This window comes from Pseudonaja textilis, chromosome 1, assembly GCF_049901715.1.
Source record: "Pseudonaja textilis isolate UNSWEBS1 chromosome 1, rPseTex1.2, whole genome shotgun sequence".
Taxonomy (NCBI): domain Eukaryota; kingdom Metazoa; phylum Chordata; class Lepidosauria; order Squamata; family Elapidae; genus Pseudonaja; species Pseudonaja textilis.
Window position 1 is genome coordinate 109,921,089 of NC_141990.1, and position 18,680 is coordinate 109,939,768.

Genomic DNA, 18,680 nt, shown 5'->3' on the forward strand with positions numbered 1-18,680 from the left:
GATCTGACCATGCCAAAGAGCTCAAAGCAAAATCCTTCATTTTCAGATCACACAAGTAAAAATGAGGTTTTACGTATGTCCACCTATGTGATCATACATGGTGGCAAACCCATGGTTGCCATGGTGTCCATGAATTCCTAAGTCTTTCCCGCCACTGACCTGAGGGCATAGTGGCTAAAATCCCCCCAAATAACTGGGGAACCCAAACAACCACTAGTCCAGGTGGTAGGAACAAGTCCAATTAGGACAGGGCTATCAGAGGATTCTAACATCTTACATTTAATTCTTAACCCAGAGTCATACAGTGAACAGCAACATTAACTTCTTCATTCAGGTATGTTGATTTACATTTATAAATTAAAAAAAAAAGTGTTGCCATCCACTGCAATTAACAGGGCACAGGTGATTCTTCATCTTTATTCTTAACAGATCACAGGAAACCAGTCGAAAAGATTAGGATGGGTTTTGTTGGAGTGAGTCTGTCCACATAGCACGTTGCTAAACCCAACCTTGTTAGTGAGAATGTATGAATCAATGATTAATCCAGCTAGGATGAGCAGCTAGGACACCATCATGTTTGATGAACAGATAATGAATAGCAACCAGTTCAGTCACCCTTGTATTGCAATTGTTACTATTATGTGTGACAAACTCCCAATTTTTGATAGCAAATAATGTTTCCCCACAATGTACACTATCTTATAATATCACCTCATGCTAAGGTAAAACTAAATGAAGTTTTCCCATAAAGTCCTTGATAAAATTGCTAAAAAAGGTTATTTATGCCTGTATCATTTCTCTCTCCACCAAGATTTATAGGAAGGTGAGTTCAGTTACAATATAATTTATAATTTGCTGACTGGACCAAGGACATCGGCAATGAAGCATTTTGCTTGACTGGATAAAGTAACAGTTCATTTTCCAAGCCTTCAATTATGTTTCTTTAACCTTTCAATTATCTTCCAAAAAAGGAGGAAAGGGCCTAGCCTAAAAATACCTAAACAGAAGGCTTAGATGGTGATTTATCTCTTACCATACTGTTTTGAGCCTCAAATATGTACTGACATCTAAGATCTTATTCAAGAAGGCAGAACTGTAACTAATTTAGCCAGGCTGACAGAATTGATTTTATTTAGAATAGTAGGTACTCAACAGTTGCCTTTCTTTGGTTTTCCTGTATTTCCCCTTTTTCCAATCATACATTTCTTTCTTCCAAATATCTAAAGATTTCTTTCGAAAGGATAATTCTCATTAAAACCTTCGTTGTGCATTATGCATTGTTCAGGATTGGCAGAGATCTATTTGGTGCTATATTTCTAGACTTAAAGCAACTTCTGCTCTCTTTTCCTATTGCTGGGATGAATGGAGAAGTCCTTGTAGTAAGTCGTCAGTTAGATAGAATGGAGAAGTCCTAGCTAGTAAGTCCCCAATTAGATAGTCTAAATTAAGCCAAGAAGTTCAGCCAGTTGTCCGTATCTTCTACTAGAGAATCTTGGGAAGAGGACTTTGCCAGTAAGGCTTTACATCACCTTCTCTCCCAACTTGTTATAATGTCTTATTCCTGCTTATTTAGGCATGATCTCTCACTGGAGGCCAACATATTATCTATAGTACTCTGCTGTAGATATACTAGAAAGAGGGTAGTTCTGCCTTGATGTTTACCTCTGTTATTTCACTGTAGTCCAGGGGTGACCAACCTTGGCAACTTTAAGACTTGTGGACTTCAATTCCCAGAATTCCTCATCCAGCTTTGCTGGCTGAGGAATTCTGGGAATTGAAGTCCACAAGTCTTAAAGTTGCCAAGGTTGGACACCCCTGCTGTAGTCCATTATACCACCTTCCCTTCTGTAGGCAGCATCTCTCAAAAAGCCATTTGGAGATATTGTACAATCTGCACTTTGGAACCAGGTGATATTGGAGATCTTGAATTAAATTCTAAATCTTAAATTATGGATATTTAAATAATTGGAATGGAATAAAAAAATGGAAGGAAGTTCTTAATCTACGTCAACAGCAACCATTGTAGATATTTAGCATGCAGATTAATATGATCATTTATCTCTAATACAGGTAGCCCTCGACTTATAACAGTTCATTTAGTGACCATTCAAAGTTACAATGGCACTGAAAAAGTGACATGGCCGTTTTTCACACTTATGACCGCTGCACCATCCCCGTGGTCACATGATCAAAATTCAGACACTTAGCAACTGGTTCATATTTATGACAGTCGCAGTGTCCCAGGATGATGATGTGATATTTTGTGACTTCTGACAAACAAGGTTAATGAGGAAGCCAAACTCACTTAAGAACGGCATCACTAACTGAACAACTGCAGCAATTCACTTAACAAATGTGGCAAGGAAGGTCATAAAATGGGGCAAAACTCACTTAACAAATGTCTCACTTAGCAACATAAATTTTGGGCTTAATTGTGGTTGTAAGTCAAGGACTACCTGTACACAATTGAACTCTGGACTTTATTTTCATAATTTGTTTAGCTGTTTCCACCTCCCACCCCGGTATGTATGTGTGTATGTATGTATGTATGTATGTATGCATTTATTTATTGATTGATTGATTGTATATCCCTCTGTTATTACTTTTATAAATATCTCAAGGCAGTGAAGATACCTAAACTCCTCCCTTTTCCTATTTTCCCCACAACGTCAATCATGTGAGGAGGTTGGGATGAGGAAAAAGGGAGTGGCCCAAATCCATCCAGCCGATTTTCATGCCTAAAGTGGGACTACAACTCGCGATCTTCTGATTAATTTGGTCTAGTGCCGTAACCACTAAACCAAATTGGCTCCCATTATTCCCAAACAGAAGCCTCCGGTTAGGTTGTACAAAATGTATGTCACCAGAAGTGACAACCGTTGCTTTTTTGGAACATACCATAACATATTAGCACGGTTAGTTAACAGGATTTTACTTCGTAGTCATGGCTTACAGTCCAAACCACAGAATTCCATTTTAATGAAATCTAAATGCATAATGAGCATGGCATTTCAACTGACAATTGTGCAATACTAGTTTACCTGAGAGGGAAAACTTTCTGGCATGTTCTGACTACTGAAAAATGTTAGTACTTATAAAAAATACGATGTATAATTAAAAAGCAAACATTAATACACAAATGAAGTGTCGGAAAATTTGTGTCTTGAATTTCATATCAAGCTATGTGGTGAAATAAAACAATAGAAATGTCTATTGTTCAGTATTCTGCTGTTAAGCACAAATAAACATTATCCTTTCATTGCAGATAGAAGCTGAGGCTGAGACATAAAAACTTTCCTAAGGATAGACAAGCAGGTGATTTGGAGAGTATTTTTGAGAATTGTTTAAAAAAAAACCACACGGACACAGTGTCAATTCCTCTAGCTGTGCCTCCTTGTGTTAACAGGAAAGGTATACGTAGTCTTCTATTTACAAGAATTGAGGCCTAAATTTATGCTGCTAATTAAGATAGTTGTTAAGTGAGTTTTGCCCTGTTTTACAACTTTTCCTGCCATAGTTGTTAAGTGAATCACTGCAGTTGTTCGGTTAGTAACACAGTTGTTAAGTGACAAAAAAACAACAAACACAGAAGTGACAAAACGATTTTGGCCTAGAAAGCTTGTAGAAGCCTGTAGAAGCCTTCCTCAACCCTTTGGGAGGCCGAAAAAGGCCTCAAACCGGCCAAAAATCAGCTGTGAGGCACGCACATGCACAGTGAGGTAAGTTTGCCTGCAGTTCACATGCTGGCACAAATGGCTGTGCGTGCCACCTGTGGCACGCGTGCCATAGGTTCGCCATCACGGATCTAGGTCATGGTTGTCCCAAAGATGATTTCTGAAGAACTGGAGAAGCTTCTTGGATGAGAAGAGAATGTCTTCTGGGACTTATGGACATAGCTCTCTTGTGTAAAATATTCTTTCTATTCTACCTATATCACACAAGAAATAAGCCTATTTTTCTTCTGTTATTGGAGATTTCCGTTGTCTGGAAAGGAAGTCAAACCTGGAAGAAGCAATAGAGATGGCTTAGGCAGGCCTGTCAAATTGGCAGCCCGCAGGCCGGATGCGTCATGAGCAGGCCATGCCCACTCCAGCTCTGGAAAGGCAAAAACATTGTGATATGTCACAGTGTGTCACGTGATGAATTTGACACCCGTGGCCTAAACCATTTATTTCAAATCAAGGAAATGAAGTCATCAAGAAAGAGGATGAACACCCTGGTTTTGCCTCTTGACAGGGTTTAGGAAAAGAGTAATATGCTCCCCATTTTTCTCAAAGATGAGGGAATATCAGTTGTACAAGAGAATATCAGTTGCACAAACTTTCAAAAGTGCAACCCATAACCATGGTAGAATTAAAATAGGTAAAAGAGAAATGGAAATAGAATTATCTGCTTGAACATTGGATGCTGTGGAAGCTCTGTAAGTAGGAACGGGGAGAGAAGATTGACTGAAGCCAGAAACTAAAGAAAAGTAGTTGGAGTAAAGCAAGAATTACTTGAAATGGGAAAATGAATTTGCCTCATAAGGTAGTTCTTATTTAGGGACCACAATTGGGATCGGCAACTCTGTCATTAAGCAAAGCAGTCATTAACTGACACCATGTCTGAATTTAAGATCTTATTTCAATTTTCCTTTACTTTACAAACCTGTGAAGGTTGTAAATGTGAGGTTTGATCGTAAACTTAGTTTTTTATCAGTGTTGTTACTGAAAACAGTCGTCATACAAGGCAGTCGCTAAATGAGGACTACCTATAATTTGCAAAGTCAAAGCTGTGAAAACACAGATGTGTGTTTAAATTTGTATTAGATTAGAAGATACTGTTTGTGGATCATGAACTTAAAGAGGAAACCAACATTTGTCCCAATGCAAGAATCCACATTAATGACAATCAACTAACACAGCTGAATTACCAGGCATAACTTCAAACGTTCCAGAAAACTGGATGAACTGAAAAGGAAGCTATTTAAGTTGGCAAACTGCAATACGTAGTACTACATAATGATAAAGGGCAATTGTTGCATGAGCTGTTCAAAAATTTTAGTCAGCAATGGAATTTTAAATATCCGCAATTTTCTTGGGACTCGAAGCATCTTCATAAAATCAATAGTTCCTCAGCACTAACATGAAAATGAACTATGTAATACTAATACTGAGGAGGTTTGGCATCTTTTTCGGAACTATATGACACACATGCCACCAGAGATTAACTGAAAGAGACTCTTGTCAATAGAAATGCTTAGGCTAGTTCTACTTCTAACAACTATAGGGTTCAGAACAAGCTTAAGTATATGCCTGAACCTGCAGAACACTTGTTATAAAGTGTTTACCAGATTATGCATACTTGAATTATCATTAAATCTAAACTTTCACTCTAGATTTCTTCAACCTGGCTTGATTTAATGATCTCCAGTCAATAAAAGAAATGGTAGAAATCTTTTTTTCAATTTGGCAAGCCAAGACCATGATATTATTGTTGTCGGAGAGTCTACATGGTTAGTGGTTGCTTCACCAAATAAGAATTCCCAAATGCCATAATGTTAAAAACATATAACTCCGTTTTAAAAAAATAAAGATTAGACTCTATGAACGAAAAAGAAGGAGGAGACATTCTCATTTTTATTCATTTCTTCCTCTGCAAAGTTTTCTGTCCTTTTGAAAATCTGCTTCAGAAGCTTGGGGAATTTCCAGAGTGCTGTTGGAGATGGTGCCAGGGTGCTCCAGGGGAAGATAAAGCTGGCAAAAAAATAAAATAAAATAAAATAAAATAAAATAAAAGCATTTCCATCGCCATCATCAAGAGGATTATGAGCAGAAATGGGACTCCTAGGGAAGAAATGGTGAAAGCTCTGTGAAAAGCAAAACTGATAACTATGGCAGAATGAAGAGATGGAGAGTCATTCCTCTTCAAATATGAGATCACCCACAAGTGCTCCAGACAGCTGCTCTTCATGAGGAGACTTTATTACACACAGGGCTAATTGAAAGACTAATAACGGCAATTGCCCAAAACTGAAGGCTCCAGGCCTCTACTTCAAGCCCAGTCTCAGCACTGCTACAGAGTATTGCTGTATGGGTGGCATCGGGGGCAGATGGGTGGCATTTCTCAATGGCAGAAGCACTGGGACTAAAGTCAAGGCCTAAGGCCTTGATTGAGACTGCTGAAGGCCCCAGGCCTCTACTTCAGACTCACAGCACTGTGGCCAAGTGCCACTGTTCAGAGCAGCCTACAGAGAATTAGAGATGGGTTGGGGGGGGAGTTGCAGAACCCCCACAGTAATAAGAGTGGACACACTACCAAGCAGCCTAATTTCTATCATGACCACAGGGCACTGCAACAACCCTACTTTTGGATACCAGTTGTAACTCCCTTTGTTCATCAATGTCCTAATTTTGAAGTCAGTGAATGAATGGTCATAAGTCAAGGACTACCTGTATTTGTTCAGAATGTCCACTAAGTATAATTGGACTTCTATGAAAGTGTGCTATAGGATGGCAACTTCTATGTATCACCTACTCCAAAGGCAATAAAGTTTGGAAGATTTGCCAAAAAAAAATCATGTTAAGTGATAATCAGGTAGATTCACAGATCAACCTGTCTGGTCATAACACTAAACTAGCCTTCTCCAAGTTTGGTACCTTCCTGTTGTATGACTTCAACTTTGGAAAATATGAGAGTCCCAGACTACCAATCTGTAGGACTGTCAGGTAAAAAAAATATGTGATATCATTCCATGGGGGAAGCCTTGTGCCCTCAGCTTTCAATTGCTTTAAACTCTTAGCTATGGTTAGTCTTTCCCACACTTTGGGAAAACAAGCTATTTAAGTTTATGCAAAATTTGGACATTATAATCAACTGAAATTTGTTATGAAGAGATGTGAACATTTCCAATTGCTCCTTGAATACAAACTTCAGTCGGGCGTCCAAGGCTTGTTCACATAATACAAAATTCTTGTACTGTATACAAAAGCGTGGTATTACAACCAAGTGAAGCTCTCAGGTGTGAGAAGAGGATCTCAAGTAGAAGGTGCCGATACCAGCTGTTTCCCAGCAATTCCTTGCAGGTCTCCTCAGACATTTTACACTAGGAGAATGTAACCTGACCTTTCTTAGTTTTCTCCTTGCCTCTGTTGTGGCAAAGGATATCATTCTGTCACCAGTGCTGACAGATTTCTTCCAACAGAGGTTAGAGGTTATAAAGTCTTTTTGTTTTCTTTTCTTTTTCTACCAGCTTGGCAGCAGGACATCTGGCATTGCGCCCCTCTTGTACAGACACATATTGTACATTCACTTCCCAGACTCTTCTGTTTAAAGTCAATGTCTTACAAAGAAGATTTAATCTTTTGGGGGGGGGGGGGAGGTTGGTTTAGCCATCTGCACTAATAGACAGAGGCTTTCATGGTAGGGAAGAACTAGATGTACTTTTGAGGGCAGGGGGCTCAAACACTGTCCTTAGAAGGAAGCTTAGATTAGGTGGGACCCTCAGGTTAGAAAAAAAAACGTTGATAACAAAAGGAAAATAATTGAATTATATAAAGTCATGCATAGCATGGAGACAGCAGCAAATCTGCCTTCCCGGATTGACTTGGCTTGTTGGAAGTCAGCCAGGAAGGTTGTAACTAATGATCACATGACCCCAGTACACTGCAACCACCATAAATTCATGCCCGTTGCCAAGCATCTGAATTTTGATTAAGTGACTGTGGGGATGCTATAATGGTTATAAATGTGAGGACCAGTTGTAAGCCACATTTTTATTGCCTTTTAAACTCTCAACGGCCACTAAATGAATGCCTGTAAGTCAAGGACTACTGTACTTCTTCACTCAGCACATAACTAACTTGGGGAACTCATTACTGCAAAGATACAGGGATGGCCAAAGACTTGTTGGTGTTGTGGTGGTTATGGTGTTGTGTTAGGTCTGGGGAGATCCAGGTTCAAGACTGCTCTCAGCCGTGGAAATTCACTGAGCGATTTGGGGGTGGAGTTGCAAGAGAACATCAGGCAGGAAAAGATGTCTCCATCTCCTGCTTAGGAGCACTCTAGAAGGAACTGAATGTAAGAAACAAAATGCTGGATTAAAATGGACCTTGATCTGATCCAGCAGGCCAATTCTTATGTCCTTTCCTAGGCCAGTTTTAAAAAAAACCAGTTAAAAGAGCAGAAGTTTGCCATTTAAAGGATGAAAAAGTCTAATGAAATTCTATTAGAAATGTATCTGATATATCTTGAGTTAAAGACACTTTATTCCAATACTTAATAAAAAGTACCAAATAAAATGTTATGTTGTTTTTATTTATATTAATCGCATGGAATATCTCCCTTGCTTCTGGAATCACCCTATTTATAAAAGGCCATTTGGCTGCTCTCATGGAAAGTAAGCAAATTGCAGTTATCACTATTGGGACGTATTTCGATAGTAAAAATGAATATTTTGCCAAAATTGTTGTTCTTGTTTCAGACAGTGCCAGTCAAGTTGGAAAATATTTTTTTGTAGAATTAAACAAATGTATATCTAAATTTATATGGCAGAGGAAAAAAACCAGAAATATAAATTATTACAGGATGCCAAGAAAAAAGGAGGATTTGGCCTTCCAGTTTTTGAATTATATTATGATGCTGCTATAGTAAACTGGCTTAAGGATTGGGTTAAATTAGAAAATAGAAGGATATTAGTATTAGAAGGTTTTGATCTCCAACTTGCTAACACGCCTTCATGTGGGATGGAAAATCCAAACAACATTCATATTTCCAAAGGCACCATGTAAGAAATGTGTTGTTCAATATCTGGAGAAAGATTTTAAAAAAACCACTACCCAAAGGTTCCATTGTGGCTATCTACATTGGAAGCAGTCACATATCCAAATGTACTGGAATATGAAAATATTGTCAGGTATAAAGATTTATTATATGATACTGGAGAGCTGAAAAATAGGAACCAAATACAAATTCAAGGAAAGGAGATAGCATGGTGGCCCTTTGCACAAATACAAACCCATTATAAAAAAGATAGAGAACAATTTGGCTTTAATATGACCTCACAAGAATTAGATAAAATATGGCTAGGAGAGGAAAAGGAAACAATTAGTAAAATATCTTTCGGACTACAAATTAAAAGAAGAAACAGTCACAGAATCTATGATAATTTGGGCTAAAAACATGGATCATAGTATTGAATTAGATAAGTGGAAACACATTTGGCAAACAAATTACAAATTAACCATGTCAGTCTCGTATAAAGAAAACTTATATAAAATGGTTCATCGCTGGCACCTACCTCCTGTGAGACTGGCTAAGATGTTCCCCAACCTACCACCCAATTGTTGGAAATGTAACTACACACAAGGAACATATTTTCACATGTGGTGGACTTGCCCATGTGCTCAGAAATTTTGGAAAAATATTAGAATTTGGATTTTAAATATAACAAAATTCAAAACTTAATCCAAAACCTTTCTGCTAAGTATAATAGATTAAAACATGGAGAAAAAATATCAATATTCAATTTTGCATATCATAACTGCGGCCAGAATAACCTACGCACAAAACTGGAAACTGTCTTCCATTCCTTCAGACGATATGGTAATTAAAAAAATACATGAATGCGCTGAGATGGATAGCCTAACCAAATTGTTAAAAAGTAAACAAGATAGTGACTATTATGAAATATGGAACATTGGTATGAGTGGTTAAAGAAAAGGTAATATTTGATATTTGGATAAGTTATGGAAATGACAGAAGACATGCATTTAATCATAAACTATATAGAGAAATTAAAACATTAAAAGAACGAAGAAGTTATTGTAACAAGGCAGATCACGTCAAAGATAAAGAAAAATTTTTTAACAATTGGTCAATATATGCTGTAAAATGTATATGTGTGTGTGTGTGTGTGTGTGTGTGTGTGTATGTGTGTTTATGTATGTATGGTATTCAGCTTTGTTAGGGTATTTTCCCACGTCATTATAGTTGTGCTTTCAAAGTTGTAGCAACGTTTCGGCAGAATCTCATCTGCCATCATCAGGCTTCTGTATTGTGTTTGTCTGTGAGTCAGGCTTCGACAGCTGTTTCAGTTTTAAATTTTGGGCTAGCCTACTGCTGTGCCAGAATGGTTTTTTCTTCATCCTGATTGGTTGGGAGTCTTGGTCTGTGTTTATTGGTCTTGGAGTTTGCTGTGTTCTGCTTGATTGGTGTTTCTAATATCTTCTGTCTGCTTTGTGGCTTTCTTTGTCTTGATTGGCTGGCAACATTGTGTTCCTGTATTGGAGGCTTTTAGTGCAGCTTGGCTCCGAGTAAATGGACGGCTATCATTTATTAGGAAGCTAGGTTTTATCTGGGTGCCTGGTTGGAGTGTGTTTGAGCTGGAGGTATCAGGGGGGATCTGTTTGTGCCCAGGTGTTTGCCTGGCTTGTGATGTGGAGATTTTTTTGTTTATGAGTGCAGGCTTCCAAATAATTGACAGTCTGGTGGAATCATCTCTTCTATGCATGCGTTCAGGTCTTTTTTCAATCTCTATGGCTTCTCTGATAATTCTGTGGCTGGGATTTTCTATAGTCGCTAGGGTTTTGGTGCCATTGAAGTCAATGCTATGACTTGTTGTTTTCATGTGTTAGACAAGTGAGGAAGTGTGTTCCAGCTTTTTTACTGCATTTTTGTGTTCATCTAGGTGGGTACTTATTCTTCTATTGGTCTGTCCAATGTATGTGGCAGGGCATGATGCACAAGGGACTTCATATATTCCTTGGTTTTCCAGGTCAATTTTATCTTGGGGTTTCTTAGGATGGCTGCTATTTTTCTGTCTGTTTTGAAGGCAGTCTTGATGTGATGCCTGTGTAGTATCTTACTGATTTTGTCTGTAGTACCTCTTATGTAGGGCAGGACAGCTGTTCCATAGGTCTGTTCATCTTCTAGATCTCCATTATGTCTCAGTGTGTTTTTGTGGATCAAGCCGGTGATTTTGCTTTTGTGGAAGCCGTTAGCTGTCAGTACTTTAGTCAGGGTGCATAGTTCAGTCTTTATGTGTGTCTTGTCTGCCAGGCGTTTGGTTCTGGCGATTAGTGTTTTGGCCACGGAGTTTATCTGTGCTGGGTGGTGGTGGGATTGGGCGTTGAGGTAGCGGTTGGTGCGTGTTTTCTTCTGGTATATGGTGTGTCCTAGTGTGCCATCTGTTTTTTTGTAGATTAGTACATCTAGGAATGGTAGTTGTTTGTTTGTTTCCGTTTCCATGGTGAACTTGATTTTGGGGTGTGTGCTGTTTAGGTGTGTTAGGAAATTGTTTAGGTTTTCTTTTCCATGGGGCCAAATCACAAATGTGTCATCGATGTATCTTAACCATAGTTTGGGTTTGTGGGTGGCATTAGCTAGGGCTCTGGATTCAAATTCTTCCATGAACAGGTTTGCAATGATGGGTGATAGTGGTGATCCCATAGGGGCTCCTTCAATTTGCTTGTATCTTTGTCCTTTGTATATGAAATATGTGTTGGTTAAGCAGTGTTCTGCTAGTTCCATGAGGTGTTTAGCTGGTTGGTATTTATTTTTGATGATTTCAAGAGTTTCTTTTATCAGGACTTGAGTGAATTGTGAAACCACGTCGAAACTTACAAGCAGATCTTCTTGTTCCCCGTGTAGATCTTTGATCATTTCCAAGAAGTGGTGTGAGTTTTGTACATGTGAAGCTGCTGCTTCAGCATGGGGCTGTAGCTGCTTTGCTGTAGTGTTTAGCTAGGTTTTGTAGTGGTGCTTCTCTGGAGCTGACTATGGGTCTGAGAGGTATGCCTTCTTTGTGTATTTTTCAGAGGCCGTATAATTTGGGGCATCTGGAAGATTTTTCTCTTGGGATGATCGTCTGTTGGATCTCTTTGCTCATGTGGCTGGTTATAATTTTCTTCTTGGTTATTTTTTCCAGATATGTGGTTGGGTCCGTGTTTATGGGTTTGTATGTGGAGTCTGTCAATTTTGTTTCGTAGGTCTGTCAATTTTGTTTCGTAGTCTTTTCTATCCATTACTACTGTGGCATTACCTTTATCTGCTGGAAGTATGATTATGCTGCTGTTGTTTTTTAGGGCTTGCAGGGCTTTTAGTTCCTCTTTGTGCAAATTGCTTTTGGGTGGTTTGCTTGTGCATAGGATGTTAGTAACTTGGTGTCTTATTCTATCAGCTTCATCTGTATTTAATTTAGTTAGGCTGGATTCTACTGCACATATGATGGATTCTGTGGGGATTTTTTGGGGTGCTATAGCGTAATTGAATCCTTTGGTTTGGACATCTGTTTCTGTTTTGGTGAGTTCTCTGTTGGAAACGTTATATACTAATTGTTTCAGGTGTTGTTGTGAGTTATTGGGGGCTTTCTTGTCATATTCTAATTTCTTTAGCTTCTTCAAGAGTTTGTCATTTTTGTAAGTGGTTTCAGTTTCAGCTCTCCATGTTGTAAGTTGTTTTATCTTGTCCCAAAGTAGAGGGTGGATTTTGCTGCTCAATTCCAGGTGTAGTGTGAGCAAATCTTTGTTAAACTGATCCAATTGGAATCTCTTTCTGTGGAGCTCGTTTCTGAGTAGAGCCATTTCAGTTCTTTTCAGGATACGTTTAGTAGCTGCTGTGCTGTGATGAAATGTTAGTTTGAAGCAGGTTGGTGTTGCATTGTTGTCTCTGCAGCTGTGTAGGAATTTGAGGTCACATAGTATTCCTGCTCTTTTAACTTCCAGCTTCTCATAGGTTTTGGTCTGGCTGTTTATTTCCTCCCCGTAGAGGTCTGATATTTGTTTTCTTAAGTTTTCGCAGGTACTTACATGTATGGTATTCAGCTTTTTTCGGGTATTTTCCATGTCATTATAGTTGTGCTTTTAAAGTTGTAGCAACGTTTTGGCAACTTTCAAAGCTCAACTATAATGATGTGGGAAAATACCCGAACAAAGCTGAATGCCATACATGTAAGTACCCGCGAAAACTTAAGAAAACAACATATAGATAGACAGACAGACAGACAGACAGACAGACAGACAGATAGATAGATTTGTCTGTTTTAAATGTATGTCAAATAAATCTTTTTTCTAGAATATTTTTTTTTAAAGGAAAGTAAGCAAAGAACTCCATGCAAATTGAATTCACTCCCACAGAAACAAAACATTTCCAGATTCAGCAAAAAAATAAATAACCAAACAGCTTGTTGCAAAACAACTGCCATTCACATCACCGATAAAATAAAATAAAATAATTTACTAGTCTCCTTTTTATACAGTATTTTAGTATGGAAGATTTTCAGCTCCTGAACATAGACAGTGTGGTAAGGGAAGGAGCATGGGGTATCTTAGGGCAATGGCCCCCAATCTTTTGGGCACTAGGGACCGGTTCTGTGGGAAGAGGTTTTTCCATGGACCAGAGGGAGTGCGGTTTTGCATGCTGCCTGAATCCCATGGATGGGGGGTGGCTTATTTGCATGGCCTGGTTTCTAGCATGCTGAGGCCCGGTACCGATCGACAGACTGGAGGTTGGGAACTCCTAACTTAGGGGGCTGGGGCGGCCTTGGCATAGGCCACACACAAGTATCTCTCAATTCAAGGGCTGAAAACCCTGCTTGGATTTTGACAGGGAGGATTTTCAGCTCCTGATCTGAGCCTCCTAGGGTTACCCCACCCCCCATGAGGCATCTCCTTACCTGGGACTCCATCTGCTTAGCAACCCACACAATCACTAAAGAATCACAATCAGGTGTGCTGGCATTGTGGTCACTGAGCAAAGCACTCGTGTGACATCTCACTAAGCAACTGCTTTGCAACCAAGATTCCAGTCCAATTGTGATTGTAAGACAAGGTACTGAGCTGACTAGCACATGAAGCAGAACATCTAAAGGATCGTCCTGTTTTAAAACAGGACTACAACAATTTTTACCATTCTTGGCATCCCCTGCTAAATATTGATGGAACCAACTGTTCTGCCCTTTATTTTCCAGCTTTGCAACTATAGTGACTGGGTAAGTTGGCACCTTGACTCTTATATGGGTATTAATTATGCACTGCACATCTTAAAATTACTGTAATTGGTTGTTATTGAAGTATCAAGTTAACTGCAATGAAACCAACAAATGCAAAAGGGTCTGTGACAACCTCCAGCCATTATTCCAAACAATTCCAGGAAGCTGAAGGTTTCAAAAGTTGATTTTAAAATTTCAACTGAATCAAATACAAAAAAAGATTCTTGATCCACCATACAGTTCATTTTATTTTCCTAAACTGGGCCAGGCTTCCCTTAACTTGCATTTATAATGACATTTCAATGTGGTACTTTACTCCAAGGTAAACATAGACATACTGCTAAACATGTTCACTTAACAATGAGCTGCAGTCAATCATTGCGTACTGGTAAGTTTATTTATATAATACTGAGGAATACAAACAGATTTTTATTTGCCTTCTGGCTTTTCTTTTTTAGATACATACCTACTACTTGAATGTCTACAAATTGGAGCAGTGAGGCACCAGCCCCAAGAAATTATCAGAAGAAGCAGAATACATATATGTAAATAAAAGAAGGAAGAAGAAACACAAGAAAAGACAGAGGAAAATATCTGTACTGGCAGATAGTGGAAGCCAATTATTCTTAAATTTATAGATAGGTGAGCCCTTCTGAAAATACCATCAGTTCTTCTCTCTCTTTTTTAAGGCATTAAGACTGTCAGTGTTGTCAGAATGTGGTTCCCAGATCTAAATAACTCAGAACTGAGTTAGAACTCAGAAGAAACTATGTGCTACTCTGCATTCCTATCTTTCCCTGATCATTGTGGTATCTGGAGTGGAAGCACAGAAACCTGGCAATTAAGTCTGATCACAGCTATCTGTCCCAGTTTACAGGATGGGATTCTGGCAGAATAGAGTCAGCTAATCACTGCTCCTCAGTTCTGTCTCTTTGAACAACCTCAGAGGAACAAATCTTTCTCCCTAGAGAAAGGTTGGGGGCTTTTTATTTTTTATTTTTTGTATATCATTCCCCCATTTTTAAGCTTCATGGCTGCAAAAAACCTTATCTAGAGCTAAATTTTGATGGTGCTTGGGATCACTCAGTGGACTAGTTTGAGGTTTTATAAGTATAATTCGCTGCTTTAAAATATTCACTTGGAGAAATTAGCAGAATGGAGCACAATGTACAATACACTAGAAGCATTCAACATGTTCTCAGCCATTTGAAAATACAGAATACATAATATAGCACTTGCTTGTCCCCCCCCCCAAATGCCTTCCTCCTTCTAAAGTGTATTTATCTCCATTTCCCCATCTTAGGAAGCCCAAAGGACTGTGGTTTAATTTGCCCCCAGCCCTCACTTCACAGCAATTAATCTTGCCAACACAAATGCAAAATCCGCTTGGAAAACTCTGCACATTATTAACCGAAGCTTTTTGCTCCTTCCCCTTTCAGAGGAGTGGGTGGGTGGAAACAACAGAAGAGAAGGTAAATTATTTGACACCTAAATGCAACTGCAGAATGAAAAGGAAAAACACACACACACACACACATATTCATCCGTACCGGTCTCTGGAACAATTACACTTTCAAAAGCCAGAAGACATTTATCACAGAGGGGAAAAAATACTTTGGGAGTGAGGTTAGATCTCAGTGAATTTGTAAAGAGTTTTTTTTTTCTCTTGTTACCTTGGTAACGGCTACCTTGGCACCCTTGTTGATAAGCTGCACCACATTATCCACTTGCCCTTTGTACGCAGCTATGAGAAGGCGTTCTGAAAGGACGGCGACCACATCCTGCTGGCTCATGAATTAGGGAAGAATGGCTTTGGGAACAAGCTTCTTCGATCCAAAAAAACAAAAGATTCACATCAGTCCAACTGCCGGGCACAGAGGGACCCCAGCATGGGAGAAGGTTGGTCTGTTGCTAAGCCATCTTCTGCATCTGTGGATCGGAGCAGCTGGAAAGGAGAAACAACATACACAGTCAGGCACATCTTGTAAACCAAAGAAAGTAGTAGCAATTCCTCCCCACCTACCCACCCCCCCCAAAAAAATGTGAAAAGGAGCGGCAAAGTAATTTGCAAAGATTATGAAGCTAGAAACCAAACACAGCCAAATCTATGGGGATTGGGGAGGAGAGATATTTTTGATCCACCCATCAGCAATTCACACATTTAGTAAGAATTACACAGTACATTCTAATCTCTGGGTGTATATAGACCACAGATCCGGCACTTTTTGGTAACCCACCTCTATTTTGTAGGTCCTTCAGGAGGTCCATTTGCAAGACTGACACCTCTTCACAGCCTTTCTGTTACAAGATAGCAGTGCTGAATCCCCTTCTTTTACTGAGACGCTCACTTTCACAAAATACCACCTCCGATGTGGGTGTGTATCAACCAGTCACCCATGTTCACATTTCTTCCAGCTATAATTTTGTGAGTTTTAGGCATATCATAAATCCAACTCGGACTGCACTCTTGAACAGCTTAGCCCACTGTGTGTCTCCTAACTGTCAGACTTAATCCTTCAAGGAGCAAAGCTTTAAAGAGCAAAAAAAAAAAAAAATTGGAAGATGCTTCACATAAGAAAACTAAACTATGGTGCTCTCTGAGCTTGCTTTGTTTTCTTGCAGATGTTTCAATACCTAACCCTAACTAGGTAACACCACCAGTGCTAGTCCTGCTGATGATACCTAGTGTGGGTAATGAAACGCCTTCAAGAAAACAAGCAAGCTCAGGGAGCAACAAGGATCTCTCATTTCAACCCTGAGCTCCAAATATTCTCCTTTATTGATGCTCCAAACTACTTCTCCCACCCATTTGTGCATGTGAAAAGCACATTCTTAACTCAAATCAAAAAGTGTCCTTTCCGATTAACAAAAATTGCCAGCTTCTTTGGTGGAACATTTCATGTCCAGATTGCTCATGCACCAAATTAAAATGAGAGAACACTCTGTACCACTTCAGTGTAGATAGACCACATTTTTATATTCCTCTTCTTAAACTGAAAGAGGGGGAAAGTGCGTTTTGCTATCAAAAACTAGCCAAAAAAACAACAACATTTTTTCCCTCATATTACACAGCTCTTAAAACTTTCTGGGATTACTTTTCTTTTATAGTGAGAACATTAAAATAATAGTCACAAAACAGGCTTTGTCACAGGTGAATAAGTTTCTTATAAGCTTGCGATATTGTGTGTGTTTGCCACTTTGAATTATTTACAAAAATAATAAAGGCAGGATATAAGTAAAATAAGTAAATAAATAAAAATAAGTGAAGTTGACCAAAATCAAGCATTCTTCCAGGAAATTTCAAGGAAACCCATCCAGAAATAAAGAGGATATTTAAATTTGCATTTGTCTACACTGCAAAATAGTAAAAAGACTGTCTGACATTCCTCTCTTAAGCTGACTAGTTTTCTTAAAGTAAAAATGCTAGGTTTTTTTTTTCATCTTACTGTTGGCAGCTTATGTCTGTTTGTATCTGCAAATTTTCTGCTAGTGATAATTGGGGGGTTCGAACTAGGAAAAACTACTCCAAACTACTTATTCTAAACTACTTATTAACACATTCCAAAACTACATCCACATATCCAGAACCACTCTAAATCTTGCTCTTACCATAGTGTGCCTTTATCACACATCCAGAACAGCTCCTTATCGCACTGCTGCTTATACAACTTGCAGCATACCAAGGGCCATGATTGGTAACTTTCTCAAATGAATTTCCTGTCTTGATCAACTTCATCCAAAACATCAAAACTCTGGTTTCTATTTCCCATTACAGCTTTAACTGGTGAACTTAAAACAAAAACAAAAACTTTGTGATTACTGGTCAACGAAAGGGCAGCAACAAAAGGGTTTTTTTTTTCTTTTTGTATCTCTTGGCTGCCATCTACTCGCTGTCTGAAACTGAATGCCAAGGAAAACCAAAATGCAGCCAGCAGATAAATTTACAGGAGCTGGCAAAAAGGAACTGGTATGAGGGCTGTGCCCTGCCAACATTACATGAAAAAAAAAGAGAGAGGAGTTAAGGCTTTCCAAGCAAAGAGACCCACCATGCAGCATATGCACAAGATCAAGTCTTTTCAATTACATGCCAGAAATGGAATAATTAATTTCCGGGCTTCACAATCATTATCAAAAGGGAAACAAAACGAAAAAGTGGCTGCAGAAGTCAGGATTCAAAATGACCTCACATGTCGTTATTTCTCCTTGCCTGTTTACTAAGTCTCTTATAAATTTACATATATTTACTTATTCATTTTCTCATTTAAAAGACTCACTATATATAACCTAACTCTGGGCAGCTTTTATGATTGAAACCAAGGGTGGGATTCAACCAGCTTTACTGCTGGTTTGGTGATTACATTTTGCGTGCACATGCTTACTGCGCACGCACGCTCGACATACATCATGCGCGAATGTGAATTAACTTTATGCTGTGCTGCCCAGGCAGCTGAAAAGTGTTGCACGCAGGCGTGTAAGTGTTCGAAAAGCCTCTTTTTCCCTGCTTTTTCAACCTCAGCTGTGCTGTGCAAAGCAGCTGAGGTTGAAAAAGCATGAAATAAAGGACACATAAGAGCCCAGGCAGGCGGTGGGCCAAACATCAGCAAACACAGAACCGGTTCTGTGTCTGCTGCTCTTCAGAGCTATCGGCTCTATAGAACTGGGCAGAACCGGCAGCATCCCACCTCTAATTGAAACATAATTTGTTGTTATTGTT

The 18,680-nt window shown here is 39.0% G+C and overlaps 1 protein-coding gene across 6 annotated transcripts in view; it reads right to left on the reverse strand.

The window, feature by feature from the left end:
* ANKRD6 (ankyrin repeat domain 6) overlaps window positions 1–18,680 on the reverse strand; it is a 101,927-nt gene that overhangs the window by 32,563 nt on the left and 50,684 nt on the right. For 4 of the 6 annotated variants that reach the window (XM_026726735.2, XM_026726732.2, XM_087914287.1 and 1 more), the window contains exon 2: window positions 15,640–15,911. In XM_026726735.2, coding sequence (XP_026582520.1) covers window positions 15,640–15,759 — 120 coding nt within the window. In that variant the 5' untranslated portion in view covers window positions 15,760–15,911. Of the gene's footprint in view, window positions 1–15,639; window positions 15,912–16,203; window positions 16,491–18,680 lie in introns of those variants that run through there. The other 2 variants (XM_026726734.2, XM_087914273.1) reach the window with 2 other exon arrangements.